The sequence below is a fragment of the Podarcis erhardii genome (assembly GCF_964252035.2).
Source record: "Podarcis erhardii genome assembly, chromosome: 8".
NCBI classification, from domain to species: Eukaryota; Metazoa; Chordata; class Lepidosauria; order Squamata; family Lacertidae; genus Podarcis; species Podarcis erhardii.
In genome coordinates this window covers 50104500-50117474 of record NC_138499.1, presented here as the reverse complement: position 1 = coordinate 50117474, position 12975 = coordinate 50104500, and the positions used below count along the sequence as shown (strand labels likewise).

The 12975-nt window shown below is 39.8% G+C and overlaps 1 protein-coding gene across 5 annotated transcripts in view; it reads right to left on the bottom strand.

Annotated features, from left to right (window-relative positions):
* The window catches only part of ANKRD12 (ankyrin repeat domain 12), a 52778-nt gene that overhangs the window by 5039 nt on the left and 34764 nt on the right, over positions 1-12975 (bottom strand). For all 5 annotated transcript variants that reach the window (XM_081873786.1, XM_081873785.1, XM_081873789.1 and 2 more), the window contains 5 exons: positions 12792-12934; positions 9060-9207; positions 3511-8108; positions 2380-2478; positions 1313-1456 (listed from right to left, as the gene is read on the bottom strand). In XM_081873786.1, the coding sequence (XP_081729912.1) occupies positions 1313-1456; positions 2380-2478; positions 3511-8108; positions 9060-9207; positions 12792-12934 (5132 nt within the window). The remainder of the gene's footprint in view (positions 1-1312; positions 1457-2379; positions 2479-3510; positions 8109-9059; positions 9208-12791; positions 12935-12975) is intronic.

The following is a 12975-nucleotide window of genomic DNA, read 5'->3' as shown; positions in this document are numbered from 1 at the left end:
TAGTATTAATGGAAAATAAGGGTAAAAATAAGTTAAGATATTTATATGACAGAAAATAGAGAAAGATGGAAAGGAATTGCTGAAACAATTAATAGAAGTGGAATACAAAAAGGGAGGTGAGAGGAGGTCGATGAAACAAGGGTATGAAAGATAGACTACTGAAATGGTATAATGTATGTTTTTAAATTGTTTTTGGTTTGTTTTGTTTTGTTTAGGTTAATGTTGTGTTTTGTATTGTTTATATATTGTATTGTATTGTTTTTTCCTTTTCTTGTTGTTGTTTTTCTTTTTGTCTTTTTTCTTCTCTTTCCTTTTTGTAAGTTTTAAAAGTAATAAATATTATTAAAAAGAGAGAGAGAGATTAGCCAAATAGAGTAATTTCTCCTCAACAGATTCCTTTTTAACAAATTGGTTTTACAATGGGTACCTTCCAAATGTCCAGCAAGGAAGATAATTTTAGGAACAAGTTGCTAGAAGTTTAGACAATTCAACGAACAATTTCACATGTGAATTCTTAAAGAACTCTAGCAGTATGCTGTCTGAATCAGCAACTTTTAAAATTAGAATTAAATTTAAATACCATATTGGCCCGAATATATGCTGCACCCACATATAAGCCACACCCTTAAAATTCAAGGCTTATTTGCAGGTGTGGCCACCAAGCCGGTGCTGACACTCGGCGCCCCGCTCCCCAAGCCGGTGCTGGCCTCCCCTGTTCAGGGCGGTAATGCCAGGAGGCGGGCACACAGCGCACTCAAGAGCCGAGTGCCGGCACCAGCTTGGGGAGCTGGGTGCCCACCTACCAGCTGGTTGGTGGTGCGTGCACTTCCTAGCTGGGGGGGTGGTGCGCTTGCCTCCCAGCTTTTTGGCGGTGCATGTGCTCCCTAGCTGGATGACCTGTGCATGCTCCCCCCCGCCCCACCAACCAGCTGGGAGGCAGGTGTGTCACTCCCCCCCCACCAAGCAGCTGGGAGGCGGTCGCGCTGCTTCCCCCCACCGCCAAGCAGCTAGGGAGCGAACACTGCCAGCAGCTGGGAGGCGGATGCTGCTCCCCCCACTCCTGCCATCAAGCAGCTAGGGAGTGCGTGTGCTTCCCAGCCACTTTCAGCAGCATATGGTAAAAAGTCACGAATATAAGCCGCACTTTAACCTTTCAGGGTCTGAAATTTGGGGGAAAGTGCAGCTTATATTCGGGCCAATATGGTAAAACTTGTTTTCATGTTAACTTTATTAGACTTAGTTTGAAAAAGTAACTTCAGCTATGGGTTTATTTCCAAACCAAACCTTAAAAGCAGTCTTTTTAAAAATTTACCTGGCTGTCCATAGGCACATTATACACTTCAGCATCCAGCAGTACTGTGCATGCACTGAATGGTAAAGTCTGATTAGCTAAAGTTCTTGCTGCTCGATAATGGACACGCAATACTTCTTGCTCATTGGAAACAATAAGCTTTTCCTAATTAAACAAAAAAATAATCAGAGTTTTAAAACACAAAATTTCATTAAAATACTATTTGATCATTGTTTTTCCTTTTCTGAAGTACACTTTCAAGATTTTTGAAATGTAATATTTCTATTAATTCTTTCTATTAATTCATACCAATAAACATGCACATTTACAGAGATTTCATACAGAAAATACTATGAGACTTGGCTTAGAAATCTAAGTAGAACTTTCAAAACTTCCTGGTAAGAATGGCTTCTTATATGAATTTCTTAGCACAGTGTAAACTCTCCTTTTCTTTAAAGGAATTCCCAGATATATATAGGTTCTGATTAGAGATGCAAGTTTTTAACAACTTCTTAACCTACCGTATTTTTCACACCATAGGGCGCACCGGACCATAGGGCGCACCTAGTTTTTAGATGGGGAAATCAATAAAAAAAATCTCCCCCCCCCAGCCCCAAAGAGCAGCGTACAGGCTGCGCACAACCTCTCCCTGCCGGAGGGGTTGTGCGCGGCTATGGCACAAGCCAAGGCAGCGAGCAGGATGGATTGCGCTGGCTGTTTTGGCTTCCTCTTTAGCCCCGCGCAATCCCTCCCTACCGGGAGAGGCTGTGCGGGGCTAAAGAAGCCATAGCCCCGTGCAGCCTCTCCATGCCGGAGGGGTTGCGCGCGGCTATGGCACAAGCCTGCATTCGCTCCATAGGACGCACACACATTTGGAGGGGAAAAACTGCGTCCAATGGAGCAAAAAGTACGGTACATATTGTGCTTAAATCTTAACATGTAACAGTTTTTCTTCATTCTAATCCTTTCTCTTTAAAACGATAAAACTTTTAAAAGACTTGCCCATCTTTATACAGTCATCAGTCTATTTGGTGAAAATAAATGAATAAATAAATAAACACTATCAGCCAAGATTTTATGGCACTTACCCTCTCAATACTGTGCTGCAAACGAAGTTTCATCCTTACAACTTCTTGTTGTCTAAACAGTTCTTTAAGTGGATCTGACAGTGAAGGAGGTGGTGTGATCTGTGAAAAAATTGTTCATGCAATATCATTTATATACAATACTGTATACATAAGCAAGAGCCATAACATAGTCAACTGGAGGAAAAAATTATGGTGCTTAAAATGTCACCGAATGCACATATTTGTATCACAAATACGGAATTAAATATATGAAGTTTACTGTGTTAACATGAAACATTGTTTGAAGAATCTTTATATATATGAAAGCAGCACATCAAGCAGATGCAAGTCAATGGACTGCATTCATATGTAACGCTAAACCATGGCATAGGACAAGTCCGTGTGAGCCTTGTCTATTTTTCCCTGGCACAGCTTGCAAGGAATTTGAAAGTTTGTTTCTGTTTCAGATTGACTTCTGAACCAGACAGACTGCAGTTAGTTTTAACAACTGTTTACAAAAACAAAGCCAATTTCAAATTGTAGTTTAAGAAGCTGGCTTACTTGAGTAAACCGTAGTTCATAATAACAGTTAATCTGCAGTTTAAGGTTCAGATGTAATGTTTAAACAGAAGTGGAAGCTTCCAAACTCCTTCACCTTTTGACAGCATTATCTGTCTTCTCCAAAAATCTGGCTAACAAGTCCTCCTAGCAACTTTCCAGTTGCATAATCACTGGAGCCAAAAGGGCAATGTAAAGTTATCTTGTAAAAAATGTGGAAAGCAAACTCTGCTACTCATGAGTATTTTCTTGGCCCTTTTGGCATCAGCTGGTTGCATCAAAAATACATATTTGTTTTACATTTAATAAGGAAGTAGAAAACAGCAGCATAGCTATTCTCCTTACGCAAAAACATCCCCTTTCTCATTTAGTTTATGCAGAAAGTAAAATATACTATTGTTATGGGATGGGGACAGGGGGTGGCAAGGAGCATGCAGAACTATCAAGCAAAAAGTAACATGGTTGCAGCATGCTCCTACTATGAAGAATAGGAATCTGTTTCCATTAGCTTACACTGGAATGAACTGAACAGTTTAAGAGATTGCTGAGAGTATATAATTCACTCTATTAAAACTTAAATACCCAGTTACTTACAGTTGGAATGCATATCTTGCTCAAAGGGTTGCCATCTAAGAGGTATGATCCATTGAAGGTCACATATTCATCGTAATACTGAGGCGCTTGAGGAATAACACTACACAGTAATTTACGCTTTTCTTCTATTTTCTTTCTTATGTGCAAATATTCAAAGTATGGATTTGCTCTCTCCGAACTGTATGGCTGGATCTCTTCTAGTTTGAGAGAGTCTACAATAGCTGCCAGAGACTGGTGAATTTTTTCTTTAGCTTGCATTAATGAGGGATTCACTTGCACAGGCTGAGGAACACGTGACAGCTTTCTTTTACGAGGATGATGCACCTGAGCATCATCTTCCTCAGTCAGTCTTATCCTTCCTTTTATAGAGGAAGATGATTCGGAATCTCTTTCTGATATCTGAGGACAACCAGTAAGATTTTGCTTACTTTGATTAGCAAGCATATTTGCTCTGTTCCTTGTGATTCTTTGAGGAACTTCATACTGTTCTCCTTTATGGTCTTCTATTGCTTCTTCCAATTCTGACTTAACACTCGCACTGTACTTATGCACTTCATGTCCAGTTAATTGTGAATGGCTTTCCAAACAAGGTGAAAGGCACTGTTGCAAGTTTTCTTCCATTGAACTGTTTTCCATGCTGTCTATATTAAAAAGTTTTCTGTTATATTCATTAGCAATTCCTTTCAGCGCTCTGCCATTTAGATCCTGTAGATCTATTTCATTTTTATTACTTGTCATATGGGATGAATACAGGTAATCAGAATGGTCTTTTTCACCTGCAATCTGAATATCAATCATGCTGCTATCTAGCTCATCCACTTGTGATGTCTTATAAATGAGCTTACTGACTACAGAACTTGCATTAGGGTGTAAACGAGGATCATTTGCAATAAAATCCTTTTCAAAATGTTGTGAAATATCTTTAGTGAAGCTTTCAGGATACACAGTGATTAGCACATCTGACTTTTTATTGTTTGATGGAAAGAAAGTTTTTTCTATCTTCTTTTTACTGTTTGTATCTACATCTAAGATTGAATTGGTAGCTTGAATGGCACTTTGTTGGTGTTTAACAACCAGAGACTCTTGGCTGCTAATATCTGGTATAGAACGCTTTGACATATAGACTGCATCTGTGATTGGCTGAATCCGTGACGAACAAGAAGACTGGAGAGAGAAAACAGCTGCCGATTCTGGTGATGTAAAATTTGCTATGTTTTCAGCATGATGAAGAAAAGGTTCAGAATTTTTCTGTTCTTTCAAGATTTTATTTTCAGAATTGTGTATGGCTGGGACAGTTGCTGCATCTTGCTCAAAGCCAGGAAAATTTGAACAGATGCACTCACTGCTCAATGAGTTAAATCTATCCAAAGGTACATCCCATGGTTTACTTGATGGAGTCGTATTCTGGCTGCACTGCTCCAAAGGTGTATGACTTTCTCCTGATGGGTTTGTCAGAGTAGCATTTTTAACTGCATCTGATGTAATATGCTTGTTGCTAGCAGATCTAGTTGGAGATGATGCAGAACTGGAATGCATGCTTGACATACCATTTTGGGAATCCTTCTCCAGCAAATTACAGCATAGTGATTCATGTTTAGGAGAAGGGCAACTATGACTCTGAACTGAAAGCAACGCACTGTGATTATTTTCTTCTGACACTCGGGGCGGCTTTGCATTTTCACAAACAACAGATGGCATACTACACCTTCGAACTTCTACAACCGGTCTGCACTCGTTTATAATAAGTTTAACATCCTCAACAGATGCTGATCTCACATAAGCTGGTGGAAACCTGTTTGGAAAAGGTGCTTTATTGCGCTCCGGCAACTCTGATAAACTATCAGTCTCATGATGAGCAGGTGATTTGGCACTAGGTAAAAATGGTGAATGTGAAAAAGACATTTGAGAATCAGATCCTTCAAGCATGAAGTCTGAATCATATTCAGTTATTGGTCTTGGAGGAGTCACTGTTGTATGGCAAGAATCCTCCGAACTAGCCACTGAAAGCATGGACACTGATCTGGATGTTAGCCCTGTCTTTTCACTTTCTGATCTGGGAGATCTACTTAAGCTGTTGTCCTGTAGCAGTGACAGTTTCCCACCAGCTGCTAAATTCTTTATGTCAACAGACTGCGATCTACTACTTGTAGCATCTTTCGGCTGCTTATCCTTCACACAAATATCTGACAACTCAGAGCTTTTTGAACGAATCAGCTCTTTAGTTTTTGATTCAGTAAGCGGATGTTTTGTTTTGTCCTTATCTTTTATTTTGTTAAGTTCTGAACAGGATCGATTCTTCAATCTTTCTTTTTCTTTCTGTTTTATTTTTTCTTTGTGTTTTCTATGCCATTGTTCAATTTCCAGATCTTTAAGACTAAGCATTCTTTCAAAGCTTGTCTGCATCAAATCATCATTCAATAATCTCTTTTCTTTAGGCCGACTGTCTTTAGGTGCTGATGCTGGTTTTGACTTAAGCTTTTCAGTTTCAGGTTTTAGCTTAAGTACGCTGTTTGGCAGTATTTTATCTTTATGTTTGTCACGCTCTTTATATCTATCTATATCTTTATCTTTTTTATCTTTCTCTCTTCCATCTGGAGTTTTCAGTAATTCATCTTTTGGTTTCTCTTTCAAGGACAAGGTTTTTTCAATGCTACATTTCTTCTCTTCTGGAACATGCTTTATAGTTGCAACTGTTGAACTATCCCGATCTCTCGGTTTTTCTTTTTTCTCAGCTTCCTTTTCTTTTTTACCCTTTTCAATTTTTGAATAGTCAGCTTCCTTTTCAGAAACCTTGGATTTTCTCTCAATTCCAGGCTTTTCTTTGCATTCTGACAAGTATCTATCACTTTTTTCTTTGTCATGCTTTTTATCAAGTTTTTCTTTGATTTTTTCTCTGTCATCAAGCTTTTTAATAGTATTTATGCTTTTTAATTTGTCATTTTCTTTATGAGATTTTTCTGTTTGCTGAAAATATGATTTTTCTTTTTCTTTTGTCTTTTCTACATTTTCAATGGGGTCTGATCTTTCTTTTTCTGACTTATGTTCACATTTTATTTTTTTCTCTCTGTCTAAATGTTTTCTTTCTACTTTTTCAGTAGCAGAATTCCGCTTCTCCAGCTTTTCTCTATGTTCCTTTGTGGGTTTTTCCTGTTTCTCAAAGTCTGTTTCTTTCTCTACCAAAGATACATTAGTAGCTAAATCCCTACCACCTAAACAAAACAATTCTGTTTCTTTATCAATGAACATGTCTTTTTCTTCCTTTGTATCTTTTGCTTTTTCCTCCTTGTCATTTTCTTTTTTATTTTTCTCTCTCTCCTTTTCCTCTCTAAAATTTCTATCTTTTTGAAAGTTTTTCTCTTTCACATATTTGTCTTCTTTCATCAGAACTTTTTCCAGCTTAGATTTTCTCTCAGAGGTTTGAGATTCATGGTCCAAACTTGATATATCCTCTGCTTCATCACTTTTAAAAAAGTTCTCTTTCCAAAACTCTCTATCAAATTCAATATTCCTTTGGGCCTCCTTAGAACTCTCTCGATGCTTGATCTTTTCCTTTTCTCCATCCTGCTCCTTTTTGTGCTTATCCTTTTCTTTATGTTTCAGTTTATGCTTCTTAAGTGCTTTCCCCTCCTTATCTACTTTTTTCAAGGTACATTCAGAAATTTCAAAGGATGAGCTATTGTGTTGTTCCTCCTTAAGTTTAGGACTGGATTTTTCACCAAATTCAGAAATAAATTCTTTCTGATGTTTACTTTTGTCTTTGTGCTTGTAGGATTTGCCACTGGAGCTTTCCAGTACAAATTCAGAGTCTGTATTATGATCATACTGTACTAATTCAGATTGTGATGTTACGTCAGACCCTCCTGGAGATAAACATGTTTTAACATTTTCTTGTTTAAGTGGAGTTGACTGCTTTTCAATTAATCCACATGGGTGCTTGGGGGATCTGCCTGCAGTAATATGGAGTAAGGGCAAAGAAGAATCCTCTTTTGAGTTAAAAGATTTTCGAAAATTCTCTTCTTCTCTGCTTTTGTCTAAAGATTCTAATACAGAAGCACCCAGGTTTAGCACTCTGGAATTCTCTTTTTCAAGTTTTAATTGGTTCTCTTTATTTTTGCTTTGATTTTTTAGTTTTCTTTTAACTTTTCCTTTCTGTTTATATTCACTAAAAGCATATTCTTTTTTAATCTTTGCATCAGAATTTGAAGTTTCTGTGACAGAACACGGAGAAGAGATTATCTTTTTGTCCTGAAGAATGTCTTCATCTGAACTTTCAGAACTTGAATATAAGACTCTGGAAGGCTTCTGTTTCTTATTTTTAAATGATTTTGGAAATGTTACCTTTTCCTGTTTAAGAAATAGGTTACTCTGTTCTATTTCAGATTCATCCTCTTTTCTCAGATCTTTCCTAGGTATATGTCTGTCATCAATCATTTTCTTAACTTCATCTTCATCATCATCTTTAAACTCATATTCATCAAGAGCAGATGAAAATGATGCCTTATTGGGAATGTGCTTGCTGTCTAGAGATTCTTTCTCTGTCTCAGAATCCATAGTCCCATCTATACTGGAAGGATTTACAGACGGTGTCTCTTCAAGATCTAGAAACGAAAATGAAAAGAGTCAACAAATATATTCATTTACTTACTATTCATGACAGTGAATATTACTTTTAAAATGACATGTATGTTACATGTGTTTTATCTCTTTTTAACCATCTTTTAAATGTTTTCTGGCACTAGATCCCACAGTTTAACTACATACTGTGTGAAGAAGTGCAAAAAAGTTCATTACAAGTAAAGGCTTTGGGGTGGGTGTTTAGGTGTTGCTGTTGTCTCTTGGGGTTTCTTGTCAAGCTGTGTAGATAGCAGTTGAAATATATATAGCAAATCACACACTTTTACAGAGTGGACAGATCACCTCTACAATAGCTCATTTTATTTGATATGTAAAATAAATTTTCCAAAGAGCAGCGATTGAAACATGCTTATTAAAAATATATATATAATTAGGCTTGTTAAATATATATATATATTTAGTCTTCTATGAAACTCTATTTTTAAAACCTGGAAAACTACAAAAAACTTGCTGGTTAAATCCCAAAGGGCTTGGCAAGTTTTTAGTTTGTGTCTACCTGGCCCATGTGAAGGACATCCAAATGTTAATTGGAAGTGTGCAGGGAAGGAATAAATATGCTTTATTCGAAAACACGCACAGCTATTGTTATGGGGGGCCCATAAGAGATGAACAGTGTAATCCTGTGCATATCTAATCAGATGTAAGCCCCATTTAGTCCAATGTGAGGATCAATCAGCAAAATGATTCATCAAAACTAAGCTGAGGACAAAGTTGTAGGAGATAATTTCACAGAACCATGTCTCTGCAAATTACTTTGTCCCGTAAAACTCAGTGGGAGGTCACTGAGAGGTATAACTGTACTTATCTGCAAGGATCCTGTTTTCTGTATATGCACACCAATATGAAAGTCTGTGTATTATATATACACACTTATGTATAACTATAAAAGTACAATTAAAAGGGTTTTTTCTGACCTGAACAACCATCGTCATCATCAGAAATAGGAACTTCTCTTTTCAGTAACCGCCCTAGTTCTTCTGTATCTGCTACATCAACAGGCCTTTCTCCTTGTTTATTAGCCTGAAATGGATTTCCGCCATGTCGGAGCAGCAATTTCACAATCTGAAACATTAGGTATTTAAGTTTATTAGACATTAATTAACATTAAAAACAGGCCTTGGGAGGTGATTAGACTGTAAACAGACACCTGTTTTTTTAAAGCATCTCACTCTGTAAAATGCTATATACATGGATGACATTATATACCAGTAAGTAAATCAGGGTAGGACAACAGTGCTGATATCCACACATAACACACTCCAGAACAGTACACTGATTTATTTTGACTGCTCTAAATCTGTGGATTGGTGCCAAAGATAAAAAAATTAAGCAACACAGGAGATTAAACTCTTGTAACATATTTTACAAAGCAATCTTTTCCTTAAGTTCTGTTGACTGAGAGGCTATAGCATTTGGCAGAAATCAAGATATGACACTGGCATGCCAGTGCTGCTGGCAGAATACCCAAATATGCTGAATGAACAGCTCTGCCAACAAAGATGCTGATGGAATGGCCAGAACAGGATGGAGTCATGAACAGGACAGAGGTGGATCAAGGGTAGAGGACATTTACACCATGTTCCTTACCATCCCTGTACCTAACTATCTGCTTGGTAGCCATAGGTCACCAGGAATTCTATGGAGAAAAGTTAATGGGCTGGTGGAGAAGGGATGGATTTCAACATTCTTCCTCTGCCAGTCTGCTTTGTTTCTGCTTTTCAGTGCAGGGAAACCCATCCCTCAGCAATATCTCTTCTTTGTTAGATACTTAAAAAATAAAAACTGGCCTGCTGAGAAGCTGGTATCCTGAATTTTCATGATGGCCATAGAGATGGGAATTTTCCCATCTCTTGTGACCAGCATGGAAATGCAGACTACAACTGTTGTCACAGGCTGGTAAAAAATGGCAGGCTAAATAACTTGGGCATATTTACACATAGTCCTCCATAGTCCTCTGTAGTCCTCCAGACTGCTGCCATGTTCATGTTGATACTGGAACTTTATACCAGCCCTAGACCTGGTGCAAAAAATTGTTGTCTCACTGAGGAGTTGTGTGTGTTGTTTAAGCCACCCTTTTATCAATGACTGCCCCTGCCAATCTCACTATGGCAGAACATTGTACTTCAGAACCCAATAACTGTACACCACTGCCAATATATAACACCCACAGAGAGTGGCTACAACTGAAACAGAGTGCATGATATGGGGCAGTATCTCAGAGCTCACACATAAGTCTTCTTTAAGTCTCTCTATATAAAATGTAAGTAGATCCTGCTGGATTAGGCCAATGGCCCATCTAGTCTAGCATCCTGTTCTCACAGTGGCTGGCCAGCTGCCTGTGGGAAACCCTCATGCAGGATCTGAGCACAAAAGAACTCTCCCCTTCTGTGGTTCCCAGCAACTGGTATTCAGTATTACTGCCTCCAGATATGAAAGCAGAGCATCATAGCATAGACAGGAGATTGGCTGGTCAAGAGGAGGAGGAGAGTAACTGTCAACAGCCTGTGTTTCTTGGTTTGGGGCACAAGAGGGCAGCATAATCCACTATGCCATAGATTACCACTACTGGAAGAAAGAGAGAACATAATACCAAACTGCTTGTCTCCAGAACACCAATATGAACTTTAGAGATGTGTTACCACTATGCAAACTATGCACACTGCACATTACAAGTGCTTCAGATTCCAGATACAAAACACCCCTCTACTCCAACAACTGGGTCTGCCAGGACAAAGCAGCCCATCCAGAAATGCAAGAGAAGGTGGCAGCCATGCTATGAAGTGTAACTGTTATAACTGTCACCCATGTCTTCCTCCCACTTTGTTATATGTGAATAGCATTTCTTGTCTGAATTGTTTTGCTTTAGTACCTCTTACACCTCCCTCCTCAACAGCAGGAAGCAGTGTCTTCCACACACAGAGAAAGCACTCGTCCCTCCCACATGCAGATGATGATGATGAAGAAGAATTTGGATTTGATATCCTGCTTCATCACTACCCTAAGGAGTCTCAAAGCAGCTAACAATCTCCTTTCCCTTCCTCCCCCACAACAAACACTCTGTGAGGTGAGTGAGGCGGAGAGACTTCAAAGAAGTGTGACTAGCCCAAGGTCACCCAGCAGCTGCATGTGGAGGAGCAGGGAATCGAACCTGGTTCACCAGATTATGAGTCCACTGCTCTTACCCACCACACTACAGATGAGCTCTCTGTTGATGAAGGCCAGGCACTCTGCCCCAAACATTGCCATTACTGGCCAAACATTCATAAGTGTAACGTCCATTGCAAACAGAGTTCTAGTGAAACCCCCCCATAGGGCAAGTATATGCAGTCTCCCCCACTCCTGCTGAGGCATTTACGCTGGCAGAACACTCAAGTGGCATCATTTACTCTTCTCTGTCACTTACAAACACCTATTATGCAACCAGGTTCAGGGTCTATGCTTTCCAGCAGCTACCCACTGCCTCTATGTCCCCACTCCCCAATTTTCTGCTGCTTGCTCCTCTACAGGTACAGGATCCACCCCACACTCTGTTCTATGGAAACCATGAAGGAGGCCCACCACCTAAGAATGCTCCCTGCTATTCCTCTACAGGGGTTGATAATCTACCAGTTTCAGGCAGGCGTCTGCACCTGGGCAAGCTTCATGATAGACAGTGATGCTACAGGTGCTCCTAACAAAAAGTTAATGCCACAGGAAACACTTCAACTGCTACCATGTTGTCAAGCAGTTGCTGTCAAGCAGAGGCCCCCTTTCTCTCTGCTCACTCAGGTTCCCTTGTTTGTCAGGCACAGGGGTAACTGCTGACACCAGGATGAATGAAGCACTCAGTTGGAGAAATGGAGAGTGGGGTAATGAGGGCTGCTGGGATGCTAAATAAGGAAGAGGGTAGATTGATCATATGAGTTGCAGGGGGTGTGGTGAGCTGGTTGGCTCACCCATGCAGGAGCCAGGCTCTGGGTCCATGCAGCACTCTTCCCAATTGGACTGGGTGTTCCCTACCTTTCTTATGGTCAGGATGAGTATTATCTACACTAGCCTAGCAGTGACTATCAAAGGCTTCAGACAGGGAGCATTCCCAGTTCCATCTGGAGACGCTGGACACTGAACCTGGGACATTCTGCATGCAAAACAGATGCTCTACTCTCCTTCCCTTGAACATAACCCATTTCAGCCAGTTAGGACTCCCCCTGTAGCACTGGTGCTACTGGAATCTATAAACTGGTGCTAAATTTGGGGACAGCGAAGAGACAAATGCACCATGACGTGTCTGATTTCTGTCTGGTGCTGTATGCATTGTGCTGTGATGCAAAGATATGTGCTCAGGGTGTGCCCACATTATTGTGAGTTCACTGGCTCCCTCAGCACATTTCTGGCATACTGGTGTTGTTGCCAGCATAACTTGTTTGAGGGTCTTTCTAGGGTCACTGGGGCACTACGTGTTTTCCCTGCTGTTTTTGAATGTTTTGAGGTCTCCCTTTTTCCTTTTGCTCCTAGGCTGAACCAGTATAGGATGCAGTGGCAGTTCCACTGGTGTGCTGGAAGTCCCCCAAGTTAGTGTCTAGAAATCCTCTGTAGATTTTGTTTAGTTAGTTTGGACCACTGTATCTATATGGGGATTGCTTATTTACTGCATGAATGGTACATACTTTTCTATGTCCGCTACTTGCAGAATCATGAAGTGGAGTATCATCATCTAGTCCTTGAGTATTCACATCTGCCCCTGCTGCTATTAAGACCTTAGCAACATCATAATAGCCAGCATTGCAAGCTTCATGGAGAGGTGTCCAACCTATTACAAAAGAAGTCCAAATATGAAGGATGTATGTGTGT